This window comes from Lycorma delicatula, chromosome 6 (genome assembly GCF_047948215.1).
Source record: "Lycorma delicatula isolate Av1 chromosome 6, ASM4794821v1, whole genome shotgun sequence".
Taxonomy (NCBI): Eukaryota; Metazoa; Arthropoda; class Insecta; order Hemiptera; family Fulgoridae; genus Lycorma; species Lycorma delicatula.
In genome coordinates, this window is record NC_134460.1 from 114,290,972 (window position 1) to 114,307,588 (window position 16,617).

The 16,617-nt window shown below is 28.2% G+C and overlaps 1 protein-coding gene across 5 annotated transcripts in view; it reads left to right on the forward strand.

Moving 5' to 3' along the window:
• Positions 1-16,617, forward strand: part of LOC142326132 (QRFP-like peptide receptor) — an 807,760-nt gene that overhangs the window by 689,750 nt on the left and 101,393 nt on the right. For all 5 annotated transcript variants that reach the window (XM_075368335.1, XM_075368334.1, XM_075368332.1 and 2 more), the window contains exon 5: positions 1,038-1,243. In XM_075368335.1, the coding sequence (XP_075224450.1) occupies positions 1,038-1,243 (206 nt within the window). The remainder of the gene's footprint in view (positions 1-1,037; positions 1,244-16,617) is intronic.

The following is a 16,617-nucleotide window of genomic DNA, read 5'->3' on the forward strand; positions in this document are numbered from 1 at the left end:
TACATTATAAATATGGGGTGTATGGTATAAATTATAATTTTATATGATAAGCGGCGTAAAGAAACCAGTAGTAAAATTGCAAAAAAAAATTGAATATATCCAACAATATCCTAAAAGTCTAATTTATTTTTCTAAAGATACTGACTGAGTTATAGACCAATCGAAATAACTCATTTAGAGGGGAAAAAATTGTTACCTGAACTTTTATAAGTGGAAATGGAAAGGAGCTTATAATAAACGTAAAAAACATAAATGCGTGAGTGGGGTGGTAGAGGGTTGATTTAGGGGGTTAAAAAGGGGTGACAAATTGTATTAATGCGATTTTCAGCAAAAGTTGGCGACCAAAAAATTTGTGGTTATTTAAGACACAGAAAGGTATACTTTCACCAAGTTTCGTCAAAATTAATTGGTTATTTTTTGCAGAAATTAAAAATAAAAAACGAAAAAAGATTTGTCACTTTTTTCTTGGAAATTTTGCGATTATTTTAAAAAGTGACCTCTACAAAATTTATAGATTTTTGCATAATCTACAACTTTTGTATTGGAAAATTATTTTTTCAACCCCCAACCCCCCAAATTATCCCTCCAACACCTCCGCTCACGCATTTATTTGTTTTACGTTTATTATAAGTCACTTTACAATTTCCACTTCTAAAAGTCCAGTTAACAATTTTTTTTCTGTGTAATTTGGTTGGACTATTACGCAAAAATATTTTTATTTATTTTTTATGAAGCTTATACAAGATTTATTTCAGTTAATTAACTACATTTGTGCTTAATAATATATTTTATAAATTAAAAAGAATTGTTTCGTACAAGAATAAATGAAGAAGTTGTTTTAGGCGAATTTAAGAAAGACGTGCCTCTATAGAAAGACGTGCCGAAATATTTACCTCTGTTCTTATCCTTCTCTGTTTCTATCCTTAGAATTCTTAAGCTTATAGAATAAAGATAAAAATCTGTATTTAAGAAATTATTCTGAAACGTGACAAAAATTTTATATATTTCTTTAAAATTAAAATAAATTTTTTTTGCAGGTACAAATGGATGTTGGATCCAGAATAAAAGCCTACTGGTGCGTTCGTAATTTTGATGATCGTAAATTATTACGAGTTTACGAATTATACATGCTGACTCTTATTTTAATACTACCGACCTGCGTTATGGCGGTGACATACAGCTCCATTTGTTGGGAAATATGGCGAGTTATGAAAGAGAGATGTCATATGACCAGCGGAAAAGCGTGAGTATTCCATTATCTTTTCCCCAATAGATTAAATTATTCATTTTTACGTCATTAAATAAAATAATATTAATTCTCTAATTCAACTCTCGTATATTTTTAAATTTAAATTATATTATATTGTTTATTTTATAAATTGAATAAACGAATATTAAAGTAAATAATAATAAAATATGGCAACTATTTCATTTTTTATAAAACAAAATTCTAAAATTAATTTTTTAACTAATTCGAATATTAAACTGTATCAAGCGATACATTTAATACACGAAAATATACAAATATTGTACCAATTAAATATTATAAACAAATATTTTCTTTAAAAAAAAGTCAATCGCAGAGCACACATTATTCTAAGACCTTGAATCTTTAAAAAAAATATTTGTAATTTTAATTTACAAAACCTGCTTATTTGTTTCATTTATTTTTATCTTCCTTCACGTTTTATTAAATTCTTCTAAAATATTTCTCTGAAAGCCTTTTCATATCGTATTTCATCAAGAAATCTGACTTTCAAAATTCTTCTACATATTCTTTACTACATATAAATTTCATATTTCGAACATCCAGACATTCGGGAAATTTCCATCCGGTTTTTTGGGGCTCCTTAGGTGTCAAAATGTCAAGATCCTGTGTAAATTGCATATGTCCAATTTGGATCGATTACAATATCGTGTGTCGAAACAACTCACAATTATACAATTTTCCGGGAAAGCTACTTTAGCCGCGTGAAGGGAAAGTTCTACAACTATGTTGTCAGCTTTTTTAGTATTAATATATTAGTAGTGCCGGCCTCCGTGGCGCGAGTGGTAGCGTCATCTGGAGGAGGTCCCGGGTTCGAATCCTGGTCAGGCATGGCGTTTTCACACACGCTACAGATCATTCATCTCATCCTCTGAAGCATGCCTAACGGTGGACCCGGAGGTTAAAGCAAAAAATAAATAAAATATTTTAGTAGTATATATATATATTTTTTTTTTATTTAATATTTAAAATAACAATTATCATAAATTTATTATAACTGTAATTAAATATCACGTATTTTAACGAGAAGGATTATCTGGATGAAATTTATATCTAAAAAAAAAAGATGAGCCAACTGCTGGAAAAACAACCGGGATTAACTGAAGTAAAACCAGCATGATAACTACTACATCGGCTGACCAGCCGGTTCATAATGCCATTTTTAGAAGAAAAAAAAAAGTTTAATGATGATAATCATTTTTTACTACCATTAATATTTCAAGTTTAAACCACATTTAAACTTGAAAGATTACTCCTATAAAGTCTCAGTAAATTTCAACAGTGCTTTTAGGTAAATTAACCCATTAGATCTGGTTATTTACGAGTATTTGCAATATGTTTACAAAATGACAGAGTGGAAACCTTGCCCACTTGCTCTCTGATATGAATCCCCATTGAATATAAAATGACTAAGCTAAGTGTTCATTAAGTATGCCAAACATTTCGTAGAAATTAAAAAGTTATATCAAAATTTGTAAATAATAAAACCTCAATTAATAAAAGAAAAACATGATTTTAAAATAAATCATAATTAATACTTTTGTTAAAGTAAAATTTGTGGGTTGTAATTATATCAAAACACATCTGATTATTTATTACATTCTAAATAAACATTATTAACGAAGATAAAAATAAAAGATTTGTGATAAAGAGAATACAAATGTTACAAAAATATTAATATTAACGAACCTATATATAATTATTTTACGAGCCTATAGAATTATATTACCGTGATACTATAGATAATAGATAATTTATCCATTATGGCCATTCAAGTAACATAAACAAATTTTTAAAAATAAATAGATTCGTATATGAATGAAATTTCTTTTGATAAAACATATAATTGCAACAATTACATTTATTTAAACAAATAATGGTGAAAGCAATAAATAATAATCTAAGTCGGTGTTAAATATCTAACAGATATACAGGATGAGCATTTAATGTGAGGTTTCACGGAGTTAATTCATATTTAAAAATGACTACAATTCAATTAAAGTTTCAGTCGATTCTTTTTGCATTTTTTAACTGATTTTATTATTTGACTTTTGACTTTTTTTTCCTATAAATCCAGTTATTTATTTCCTTTGATAGTATATATTTTATCAATAAATACAACTAATTTTAAGGTTGCGTTGGCAATAAATAAGTATTAATAACCAGGATGAATTATTGACCGATAGATAAACGAGTTTTTATTTTAATTCGACGTTTTCACATTTTATCTGTTAGCATGTTAATAATGTAGTTATTAGAAAATGCTTAACTCAATTTTTATGAAATTTTGCTCTAGTTACCTTGTTATTAAATAAAATTATTGAGGTGTAGCGGTTTTCATAAAAATTTTCAATTTTGAATTAATGGTCAACAGATTTCTAGCCCTTGTATTTGAAATATAAGGGCTCTACGAGTGGTTAATAAAATATGAAGCCCAACTCAGGCTAAACAATTAACTCAAAAAAAATTAAGCATCCAAAAATAAAAAGAAAACCGTTGAGATATAGTGGAAGTACCTTCTTAACAGTGATATCCAGTTTCTAAAACCCTGCTTACGATATTACTGATAGTATATGATTAATTTTAGCATTAATTAAACCTCTTACAATCAATTATAATGACAACTTCGGTTATTAATTTATTTATTTTTCATTTTATAACTCAATAATTTTAAATTTATTATAAAATGAAAAAATCTATTATTGGTCAAAATCCATACCTGACCCGCACTATAATACTAAGTGCAACAGATCACCGTGAAAGGCGGCTATGAAGGAAAGAGTGTCAAGAGTAGAAGATGCTGCGTGTAGAAGATGCTTCAAGAGAAGAAGCTGCGTGTAACCAACATGTTACAAAAACATTTAAAAGTTACCTTTTCAATAATTTTACTTTTATTTATTCCTAGAACATCAAAATGAATTCATTAAAAAATGTTTATCAGAAACGAGAAATTAAGTACAACACTTCAACTGACTGGAATAATTATATACGTGACCCAGCAAATGTTAGAACTTAAATATTTTTCGATGGGTCGGGAATAACTGGTGAGATAGATCAGATGGATTATGCGAAAAAAAATCAAATAGTTCGACTTCTACATCAGCAATGCGTTTTTTCACGGGGATTTTTTTCTTTTAATAGTGTTGACAAGGTGTTTATTAGTCATACTTTTTCCAATATTTACAGCAGAGACACTACTTATACTGTGACTACTGGGAATGTATTCGATGAGATTAGAAACTTAAAGACAAGACATACACTTTACACATCATATTGTTTACATTTTTGTTTATTTTACTCACCAGAGTAAAAATTTAAACAGTACACCCACCAACCAGGGAAGAATACAAGAAGTTAAAAAAACAACATTCAAATATCGTATCGTTATTCAGTCTAAGCTGAATAAGATAAGCTATTAGACAGCTTCTTCTACGATTTTATTTGATAAAACACCGTTGAAGGTTCAAAACCGTTTTAATGTATCATAACAGATATTGCATCGTATTGGGTTCCATAGTATTTACACAAGCTACACCAATGTTTGTAGAAAATTTCCAAATGTTTCGGAGCAGACAACAGACTTTAATCTAGTTAGTTGCTCTCTGAACTGCTAGTTATAAAGAAATCATTACTTAGTCTAGAAATGTAGCCGATTTTCATTCTGCTAGATAGTTATGGCAATCTGATAATTTTTTTTTTTATTTTGAGCCAAAATCTATTATAAATGTTTAGGTTTGATTATCTTCCAACTAGACTAAATTAATTAATTATTATGCAACACCCAGGCAATTATTTTTAATTATCCATGAGGTAGAATCTGGAATATTTAACATTCATAACAGAAATAGCCGTATTTAACCAATTTACAAGTATTTTATATTAACCCCCCCCCCCCCCCCCCCAAAAAAAAAGGAAGTAAAAAAAAATGAGAAAAAGAAAATAAACAGATAACTCTGAATATATTTTATTTTACGATATGGACGTTTTGTTGGTTAAAGAAAGAAATATTCACCGGTTAAGGCTATCGAAGAAGACTCGCAATTTAGTAGTAAGAACATTATATACATAATAGTAGATAAATAGTTTTGAAACTACCCCAGAGGGCAACAGAATTTTAAAGCAGATACTCCATGGATTACATATATTTTCAACAAATATAAAGCATGCCATGAAATTTATCCAGTACCCACGAGACTAAAGAAATTTCAATTCGATTGGTAAAAGCAACCAAAAGTACTAAAAATTTATTAGATTAACATTTTTATTGGTGAGATTCATTTCTTTAAATATATTCAATAGTACTGTTTGGAATAATCTTACAGTTCTTTTTTTGTGTTTTTTTACGAAAAACATAGAATAATATGTTTACAAAGTCCAATCATTTCTGAGATGTAAACAAAATTAATTTTATTTTTACAAAAAAATAATAAAAAACTGTAAAAAATTTAATAATAAATCAGTCATTTTAATAAACAGGCCAGTACGTTTAATTTTACTATAATAAGTGAAAAATAACGTCAAGTAGACGCCAAAATGAAAATTCAATCACGAGAAGGTATCATGTTTTAACTATTAGGACTAATTTAATTCAAAATTCATCCTTCCCACGATAAAATCCACTGTGAGCCATATCTTCTCCGTTCTAAATATTATTATTATTATTACTACTACTACTATTATTATTCTTAATATTATAAAATAATCTACAATTAGTTTATGAGATAGAGGAGTGTTCGTTTTTAAAATTCCTCGCCTGTTGTGTTATATTTATGAATGTATAAGCTTTACCAAAAATAATAGTCACTTTTTCATAAAAAAATAACAATATCCACCACCTTTATCAAACCGGAAAACAGAACACTACTTTCATGTGACTTAATATAATACTTCCGATTACAGAAAAGGGCCATATTATGCTTTTGTATAATAATCTTCCGCCAATTTATTTAAAATAGCACTTAAATATGTTTGCTAATGAAACAAACATTACTCACGACGTGGTTTTATGTAGCGTGTGAAAATGCTACGCTTAACCGGGATTCGAACCCGGGACCTCCGGATGAAAGGTGGAGATGGTACTGCTTGCGCAACGGAGGTGTAGTTTTATTTAATACTATTTTTCCCCCTAATGTGTACGTTGCAGTCTGTTAAACTAGTGAACAATAACCAACCTGCTCCCGACGGCCCAATGAGATGATGATAATGTATATATGTAAATGAGTTTGTTTTGTACAGATTCAGGCCGACCACTCCTAAAACGTGAGGTTAATCGAATCCTAACCACGAAAGTACACCGGTAGTCACAGTCTAATATTCAAATCCGTATAAAAGCAACTAACCTTAGTAGGATTTGAACTTCAGAAACTTCGACTAAGAAAATCAGTAGTTAAACGACTGATTTGTGACGAGTTAACCACTAAACCAGCACGGTGGTCTAGTATTATTTAATACTATTAAAAATAAACAAGCAAAAAAGTTGTTTCCTCCACATTCATTTAACGAATAAATAAATATGTGCCCAAATTACTTTTATTTGTCTCTTGTAAATTGTGATTTATTTTATAATTGTTTAATACATTTAGTATGTTCAAATATGTACTTAAATATTATTTCAAGTATTTATAATTAAAATTATTCATATGCAATTTACCCGCTTATTTTTTTTTAAATTTTAATGATGTATTTTTTTATAAATTTTGTGATCAAGATTTAACTACGCTGTCCTTACTTTATCCAAAGGATACCAGCAAATGCTGGGGGTAGTTCATTTTCTTTATAAGTAGAATAGCATACCTACCCGTTCCTGTCGTGCCTTTATAGTTTATTATCATTGTTTAATAACATAACAGAAATGTTTTCATCCAATATATAGCAACAACTGAAGAAAACACAACATAACTGAGCAAAGATCTAACCCTATTTTGCACAAAAATTGTTTTACCCTTTTCTATATGAATAATAATAATATTAGATAACAATTTTTAAAGCTGACCTTGGCCTGGCTCATATTAAGGATGCTACTTTAAGATGTTTCTTATTTATTCACAATATTTCTAAACTATTGATGAAGTAATAAAAATGATTTAAATAAAAAAGGAAAATTAATTATATGCTAAACGGTTATAGAAATAAAGTTGTATACAAACAAAATTCTGAAAAATATTGTTAAGTAGATACAGCGGAATTTTTAAGATAAATTTAAAAAAAATACAAAACTTAAATTATATGAAAGAAAACAACAGAAATGTTGTTATAAATAATATAAATAATAATATATGTTGTTAATAGATAACTGCTACTGTTAGAAAGAATGTTTACCAAGTTAATAAATTCGTAGTATTACTTTTTCTTTATTAACCGTTACAAGTACTCTTTTTATAGTATTTCGTAAGATACTTATTTATTGTTGTTTTTATTGTCAATATTTATTTAAATTAAATTCTCGGTTTTACAATTATAATGTTTTTCATTAATTTTACCTTGCATGCTGATTATGATTGTTTAAATCTGAGATCCGTATTTTATTTTTATTTTTTTAAATTGTTTACGAGTGTTTTCTATTTACAATTTTATGAAAATTATATTTTATGAATTGTAATAGACTCTAATTTTACACTTATTCAGATAAAACAAAAGTTCAGATTGTTTTGAATTGCTACTTCAACTTATAAATTCTTCAAATTTGCTTAGTTTCCAGTTATATTTAAATTATAATTAAATAAATTTATTGTTTAAATCTTGAGAAATTTACGTATTTCTGATCTACTTAAGTGTTAAGTGTTTCTGATCTACTTATTTTAGTAGATATCTCCTCCGTTAGATAGTTGAAAGTGATTATGTACATAAGAATTGAAAACTTACAAAAAATATTTCATTTTCTGTAACATATTATTTACAGACGCTTTTTGTTACAATAAAACCTAAGCTTATTGCCGCTTTTAAATGCGTATAGCGAGGTTGTGATTTTTTTTTTATAAAGCAAAGTTTAATCAACTTTGTCAATCTCCGAGATCAGTATTTTTCATCACGTACGATTTTTAAATTTCAATCCCAATATTTCCAGTGAACATTTTTTTTTTATTCCAAAATTATTTCTAAAAAAAAAGATTGTGCTTGTTATTATCGTTTTCATGAATAAATAAAATATTTAATAAACAAAGAAGACCTAGTATGTGTAATAACGGATGTTAAAATTAATATACGTCATTTCAAACTTGCGTTTGAATGCGTTCAGTAATTTACATCTAAACTATTGGAATTAGTTTCAAAGTAGTAATTCAAATGAAAATTTTCTTTCACTATCTTAATTGGCCGGTATTTCTATAATAAACGCACCTTTTTGAAAAAAAAATTCTTTAAAATTCATAATTCGTTTACTTTTAGATATCTTCTGTTTTTTTTTTAAACCTGAATTTATAAATTTTATAATTTTTAAGATATATTTTTAAAAAAGCTAACATGTGCTGGCAAATTCAGTAGAAGTAATTTATAATTGTTTAAAAATGCACCATGTATGTTGATGTTATGCACCAAGTATGGGTTACCTAATGTAACTCCATATTAATCAATTCAGATTAAGGAAAAAACAAATATGCTTTTAAAATAATTTTTAGATTTGGTACCATAAGTCCCTTGCATAAAATATGCATAATACTGTCCTAAATATAACTCATTCCTAGTTTCAACATTTACACTAAGGAGATAAATTCTTTAGTAAATGTCAGTTACAATCACTTATTTGGAAATAAATATTAATTTTCAAATTTATCTTACGAATTAGGATTAAGATTAAATCTCACTGCTGCAAAAAGTGTCATCTTTTTTTTTGTTCCCGATAACCGTGAAAACTTCGAATGTTTACCGCAGTTCAAACCTCATCAATCTTACTACTATATAAATCACAAATTAAAAAAAAAAAGTGTATAAATAAATAACCTAAAACTTATTTTTCAAAATTTAGTCGTTGTCTATATCTATAGATAATAAGTATATCGATTGTCATTTTCTATATCGATAATTTTCTATGTCAAATATCGACTTCTTCAGACATTTACTATGCGATTTACTAAATTTATTGTCATTACCTATAAAAGATGAATCTGTATTAGTATTGTATTTTACGTAAAAAGAAATTGCTTTGATAATACAATTTAAGAAAATGGCGATATCAAAATATTTAACAAAGTTTTGATGGTTTAATGAATATTGAATTTCGATTTCTTTAGAAAGTATGTTTTACTAAATTTAATGTCAAATCCGAAAAAGAAAATGTCTAATCCGAGCGAGTGGTAGCGTCTCGGCCTTTCAACCGGAGGTTCCGGGTTGGAATCCCAGTCATTTTTACACGCTACAAATCATTCATCTCATCCTCTGAAGCAATACCTAACGGTGGACCCGGAGGTTAAACACAAAAAAAAATGTCTAATCCGGGAGTCGGCCTGGGTGGCACGAGTGGTAGCGTCTTGGCCTTTCATCCGCAGGTCCCGGGTTCAAATCCCGATCAGGCATGGCGTTTTCACACACGCTACACATTATTCATCTCATCCTCTGAAGCAATACCTAACAGTGATCCCGGAGGTTAAACAAAAAAAAAGAAAAAACTGTTTAATCCGGAGGCTACCCTTGAGAATTCATTTTCACGCGAATAAAGTAGCACTCTGTAGATTTTTATATCCTGAAGTAAAAAGTTCCATCAGGTTAAGGCAAGTCGATACACATAATCGGTATAGATTTGACTTTCGATTTGGTATTAGTACTTTTATAACGTCTCGATCGGCGAAGTCAGAGATAGGATGAAGAATTTATAATCGTAGGTAACGTGAATCAACCTGTGCCAGATCGTTCTGACAGACTTGGCGCTCTCTCGAAATCAAAATTCAATGTTCGAGGAATATTTTAGATCTCAAATCAGCTTTTTATTATCGCTCTGAAATTGACTATCTGAATTTGTTTTTGAAAACAAATGCAACTCAAACATGCAACCTGTTTGAACATTTGAAAATGTTCAAACAGGTTGCATCACTGAAATATGTTACCACTGCAATGCCAAAAAATGGAATGAAAAAACGCCTGAATTTTGGTGTACTGGGAGGCAAAGTAGTTGAATGACTTCACTATCCTCCTGGTTTCAGTAAAAATCTGATTCTGGAAATACTATCTTTATCTAAACATTTTAATTTATCCAATAAATTGTGAAGAGTGATAACTCTGAGAGTAACAGCTCACACGTAATTACTATAATACTATTTGCAATTTAAGAAGTTTTATAAGATGTAGCTCGGGTGAAACCGCAACGGTATTTGTATTTATCTAACATAGTTATTAAAATTAAATTAATTTTATAAAAATATATTTAAAAATTTATAGGAAGTAAGTAATATTTGTTTTACAACAGAGTTTTATCTGTAAGTTAACGATCGACAGTTAAAACTGACAGTTTCAATACTTTCAAGTCAAGAGTAAAATAAATATAAAAGGAACCATTTATAATAAACAATTGCGAGTTCACAACACAGATTTCTAAAACAGTTCTAACCGATAAGATTTAATTTAATTTAATTTAAATTGATAGTAATATTTCCAGTTTACTGAAGAAATTATATTAAACAGCTGATAAATATAACCTAAGAATCTTGTTATGTACGTTTAAATAACCTGAGACTATACTAATTAATCTAAATTTAAAATGGCAGCTTAACATTTAAAACTTTATTTTGAGAGAAATACTATACCAATCACTACTTGAGAAAAACATTTCTATTAAAACACCTATAATTTATTTATAAAAAGCGTTTACAGGGATATCAAAATAGGTCAGCGGTAGAGTTCTGGGATTTTAACCCAAGGATTTTTTATTCAAATCTCAAAAATTTAATTAGAATTTATAAAGAAATATATTAGTACCCAGCTGAATTTTCTATACTGATTACTCGTCTTTACGGATGATGATAACCAGTCATTTGCTTGTTTACGTTTTTCTGTAAGACAAAGTAATTCTAGTTTTGTCTCACCACCTACACAATAGGTTTTATATAAGAAACTGTGATCACTACATGTTTTGCATCTAAACTTATACATGTAAAATATTTTGAAATGATCAAAATATTTTCCAATAACGAAATTTATAAAAAAAAATTTACGAAATAATAAAAGTATTTACTTGATTTTCTTTCTTTATATTACCGTTTTAAAGAATCAATCACAATTTCTCTAGCAATCTACTACTGTAATATTTCCCAGACGTAGGATGATCACTAATAGAAAATGTTATTTAAATTGATTTAAACTTTTTTAGGAAACAAACTGATTTAAACTAATTTAAAAGTTCTTTTCCAGCGGGAATACTTTTCAACCAAATTCCCTTTTTTTAATAAAGAAATTTATGTAATATTTTTTTCACGATTTAAAAAAACACAGTGATTTATACATTAATATACAATGTGTACGAGCCTATATTTATTTCAGTTAAAAATTTCATAGGCGTACTATTAATAAATTTATGAAAATACTTGATATTAATTAATATGTTTATTTCACAAAATTAATTTCTCTAGTGGATGCTTCTGAGGTTAAGGAATAACAACAATTATTTTCGAGTAATAATAATCTACTAATTAACGAAACATCGAGTTGTATTTTCTTATGATTCAAAACAGAAATGTTTGAATACAAGTATTTTTTTATTTTTCCCCGATCTAAATTGTACATTGTTTACACACTTTAACAATATAAATAACTACACTTGAAGTATGAAGTTAGCAAAAAAGAATATTGTACATTTTAATTTTATATAAAGAAATAAGTATAATTATTATTACATTTTTTTTAATTACATTTATTTTATATTAGATAAAAGTTTTTCGCTTTCTTATATCAAATTTATTTAATAAAATAATTTAAGAAGATAATAATAATCTTCTTTGATCATCCATTGTATTATTCCACATCAATTTACTCGAGTGAGCAATGATAAATGTGTTTAATAGCAACACGATTTTTTTTGAAGGCGAAAAACGCTTTCGCGTTATCATCGCCCGGAATAAAAAGGTCTAATAAAGAATTAAAATAAGCGTAAATATAATAAGAAAAAAAATTATAAAATAAATAAAAATATAAAAAATTCGACTAAAAATTAAACTTTATAAACTCCGAAAAGGGGTGTAAGAGCCCCTTCTCGGATAATAGAAACACTAAGAACTAACGTAAAAACTATAACTAAACTAAAAACTATAAATAAAATAAAACTAAAATGTTAAAAATGAAATAAAACTTAAAACTAATATCACTAAAAACTTATAACTAATATCACATTCAGAATCTCAAAATACAATAAAAATTATTTAAAAGAAACATAAAAATAAAAACAAAAAACAGTATAAAATTTACTTAAACAGAATTTCACAATACCCGAGAGGGATGTAAAGGGCCTCTTCTCGGATAACAGAATAAAATACAAAACGAAAACATAAAAATTAAAGAAAAAACAGAAACATTAAAAGCTTTTCCAAAACAAACACTATACGCCACAATATCAAATTTTGAATATGACAAACACGGTGCAAAACCAGAAACATCCGGTCTAAAACTTCATTATCATTGCCCAAAAATTTAAGGATATTTCTGGGCAATTTAAATTTACGACGCAACGCCGCATAACATATGCAATCCACAAGTATGTGGTGCACAGTCATGCGGCAGTTGCATCATGCGCATAGTGGTGTGTGTTCTGCTGCATCAGATAATCGTGTGTAACTCAGATATATCCTAATCGCAATCGACAGTGGATCACTTCCTCACGACGAATTTTTCTGTTTGAGGAGTCCCACGGCAACACAGAATCTTTAATGTGCCGAAGTCGGTTACCAACGGTGGCCGTCCAGTCACCTTGCCACTTTGCTGGACAAGACTGTTTTATATAATTAATAAAGTAAGAGGTAGCAACACGAGTGGTGAAGGGAGGATTAAATGCCTCTTTAGCAGTGGAATCTGCCCTTTCATACCTGGAATTCCCATGTAGCTAGGAATCCAACAAAACGTCACTGGTGTGTTGCAATGACTCGACTCGGCGATTACATTATAGATATCAGTGACCAAAGGATGTCTACATCCCAATCCCGTGCGGGAAGACATCCGCCTTGTGATGCTTCTCCGGTCTCCACATCACCCCTCCGTTCCTAATCCTGATGGGCTTTAACGGGAAAAAAAAGGATGTCTACAGTAAAAATCTTTAAAGCTTGGAGTGCACTGCACGAGTCGCTAAAAATAAGGATACGACGGTATTTTGGGTTAACGATATTCAAAGCCTTATTAATGGCGTTGATATTTGATGGAACAGCAACATGATGTGTTATTACTTCTTTGCCTTAATTGGGCAGTTATTGAGGGTTAGTGATTTATTTAATTTATTACAAGTAAGGATACGATACGTACGCATTTAAACGAGGATGAGTTAAATGCCATGATAGGAGCTAAAAATGTCAAATACTTGCCGGAAATCGAATCCGAGACCAGCTAATCCGGTAAAAGTCAGCGCGCTAACCGCTTCACAGACTGATTGGCCATTAGTATTTAACGTTTTTCAATAATAATAAATATATATGTAGACATATATTTTTTTATTTATATATTTATTTTTTTTAATGAGATTACGGGCATCTAATGCTTTGATCATTTAACCCGATGGAATTTTAGTAGCGAATGAAAAATTTCATACCTGACCAGGATTCGAACCTGAGACCTCCGGATGAAAGGCCGATACCCTACCACCTCGCCATGGAGATAGAGGAATTCAATTTTAATTATTTTGAAAAAATTTAAATGTGTTCTTTCAGAAATATTATTTTTGTCTTGACTATTTATTATTTTTTTCTTTAGAAATAATTTGTTATTATCAAAAGCATAAAAATTTAATAACTTTAATTAAATGCTGATATTCGTGGTAAAATGAAAACGCATTCATCTTGTGGACCTTAAGTACAAGGTCTGGCTTGACTACCGAATTTTCATACAGTATATTCAAATTCCCATTAATAAGTTTCAAATACATATGTAAATTAATTTTTTTAAATTTATAATAAAAAATAACAACTCTCGATCATTATTAATTTAATTCATATTAAAATTATTTAATTCACTTTATATAAAAATTGTTTGAAGCACAGATTTTCAGTTGTTATTAAAAGAAAACATAGACTGTTACATCATAGGATTTTAAGTACACAAATCCTTTGTAATAAGTCATCGCTTAAACAAACAAACAAAAATTTAATGTATTAGGGCTATTAATAAAATTTTACTACAAACTCTAGTTAAAAAAAAAAAAAATTTCACATAATGATTATAAAACAAAACCATTTCATTTACGATTTTAAAGAATTAATTATTCAATTTTTTTTTTAACTTTGTACAGTTAAAAAAAATTTCAACTAGTTGACATAACATGAACAGTCAACCAGTTGACTGTGCATGTCATTACGTCCTTGAGAGAAGTAAAAGAAAATTTAGGTTTTCGGATTTTAACGGAAATATCCATTTTGACCGTCCCTCATTCCATTTTGACTAGTTTTGGCATGACGTCTGTACATACTATCTGCAGTAACTAAAAACGATTAGCCGTAGGATGTTGAAATTTTGGATTTAGGACTGTTGTAAAATCTAGTCGTGCGCCTTCCTTTTTGATTGCAATCGACTGAACCAAAGTGTCCAAAACAGCCCAAAATCCAAAACATTTTGATTTTGGACTTTTTCTTAACTGCAATAATAAGCCCTTATTGAGAGCTTTTCAATAATATATCATGTGATACTTATTTTCATTGGTTCCAGACTTATAATCAAATAAAATATTAATTAATGAATCGTTTGGATCTTAGGGGAAGGTACATCGGTTCGAATCAGATTTCATCTCCTTTTATTTTTTATTTTTAATTTAAATATATTGATTTATTAATAATTAATTATTAACCTCTCATCGTAAAAAAAAAAATGTTTATGATGAAAATTCAATAACAAAAAAAATATGAAAAAATATCAGAAGTTTTTAATGAAATAAAATTTTATTTCATTTTAAAAAAATGTGTAAATGTAATTTAATAGGCGTACAAGAGATTCGTGTGTAATCCACATCATTTTTTTTTTTTTTGTTTAGTGATATTTTTCATAAGAGGTCAATCAACATGAATGAACATATTTTATTAAAATTATTGTATATTATTCAGATGAATAGGTGGTTGATCATTTCAAAAAATATATAAGGGAAGAATCCCTTATGTAATTTTCCAAAAGATGATCTTTAAAGAATAAATTATTGTATAAAATTATTACTTACTAAATTAAAAATTAAAACTTCAGTCTCTTTGATATTTGATGTAATTATATCATTCATTATTCTAAAATAATAAACAAAATGGTACATACATTAATGCAACGTTAAACTAATGGAAATTTTACATTTTTGTTTAGAGAAGAGAATTAGAGAGATACGAGCTTTTCAAAAACTAAGAGAGTTATTTAATAAATCAATTACTAATTACAAATAACTATGTCAAGGTTGAAAGAAAGTAAATAGAAAATATTTGTTCTAATAATTTTATTATATAAATTATTTATTTATTAGTTTAATTATATTTTCAAGTAATTAGAGAAAAAATGAGTTTATTTTTATAAAAACTGTAAATTACCGGAAACTATCTCCAGCAAAATTTTACTGGAAATGATCCGAAATAAAGGAGTACCAAACAAATAAATCCCGAATTGTGTGCTTTTAGTGAATTATTCGTTACGTATCCATATCTTTCGAATTATTTCTTGTTAACTTATCTAGGAGATAAAATAAATTACTTATGTTTATCCATGTTCGAAATTAAAAAAGACATTTATATATATATATATATATATATATATATATATATATATATATATATATATATATAAATGTCTATATATATATAAATGTGTATATATATATACACACAATTTCTTTTCCGTCAGAAAAGAAGAAGAAACAAGGAGTAAATGAAAACAGAAGAGATGTAACGGATCAATTAGATAATAAAACTAATGCCTCACAGTCTTATAAAATGCCATGCTGAAGCACTGAAGGTTATATCCCTTCTACTATCATACCTGCTGCTTAACAATGTGCTGATCTTTGAATGGGATAGTTCCACTCCCAATCTGAACATTACAGCCGCTTTATCATTCTTGATAACTATCAAATCTGGCTTCCTGCTTCTTGGTTTTGTATTAAATAAATGCTCTTTGAAGGCTCTGTTGAAATAAAAACCCCCCTCAGATTCCAACGGAAATATCCATTTTGACCATCCCTCATTCAATTTTGACTAGTAGAATATTTA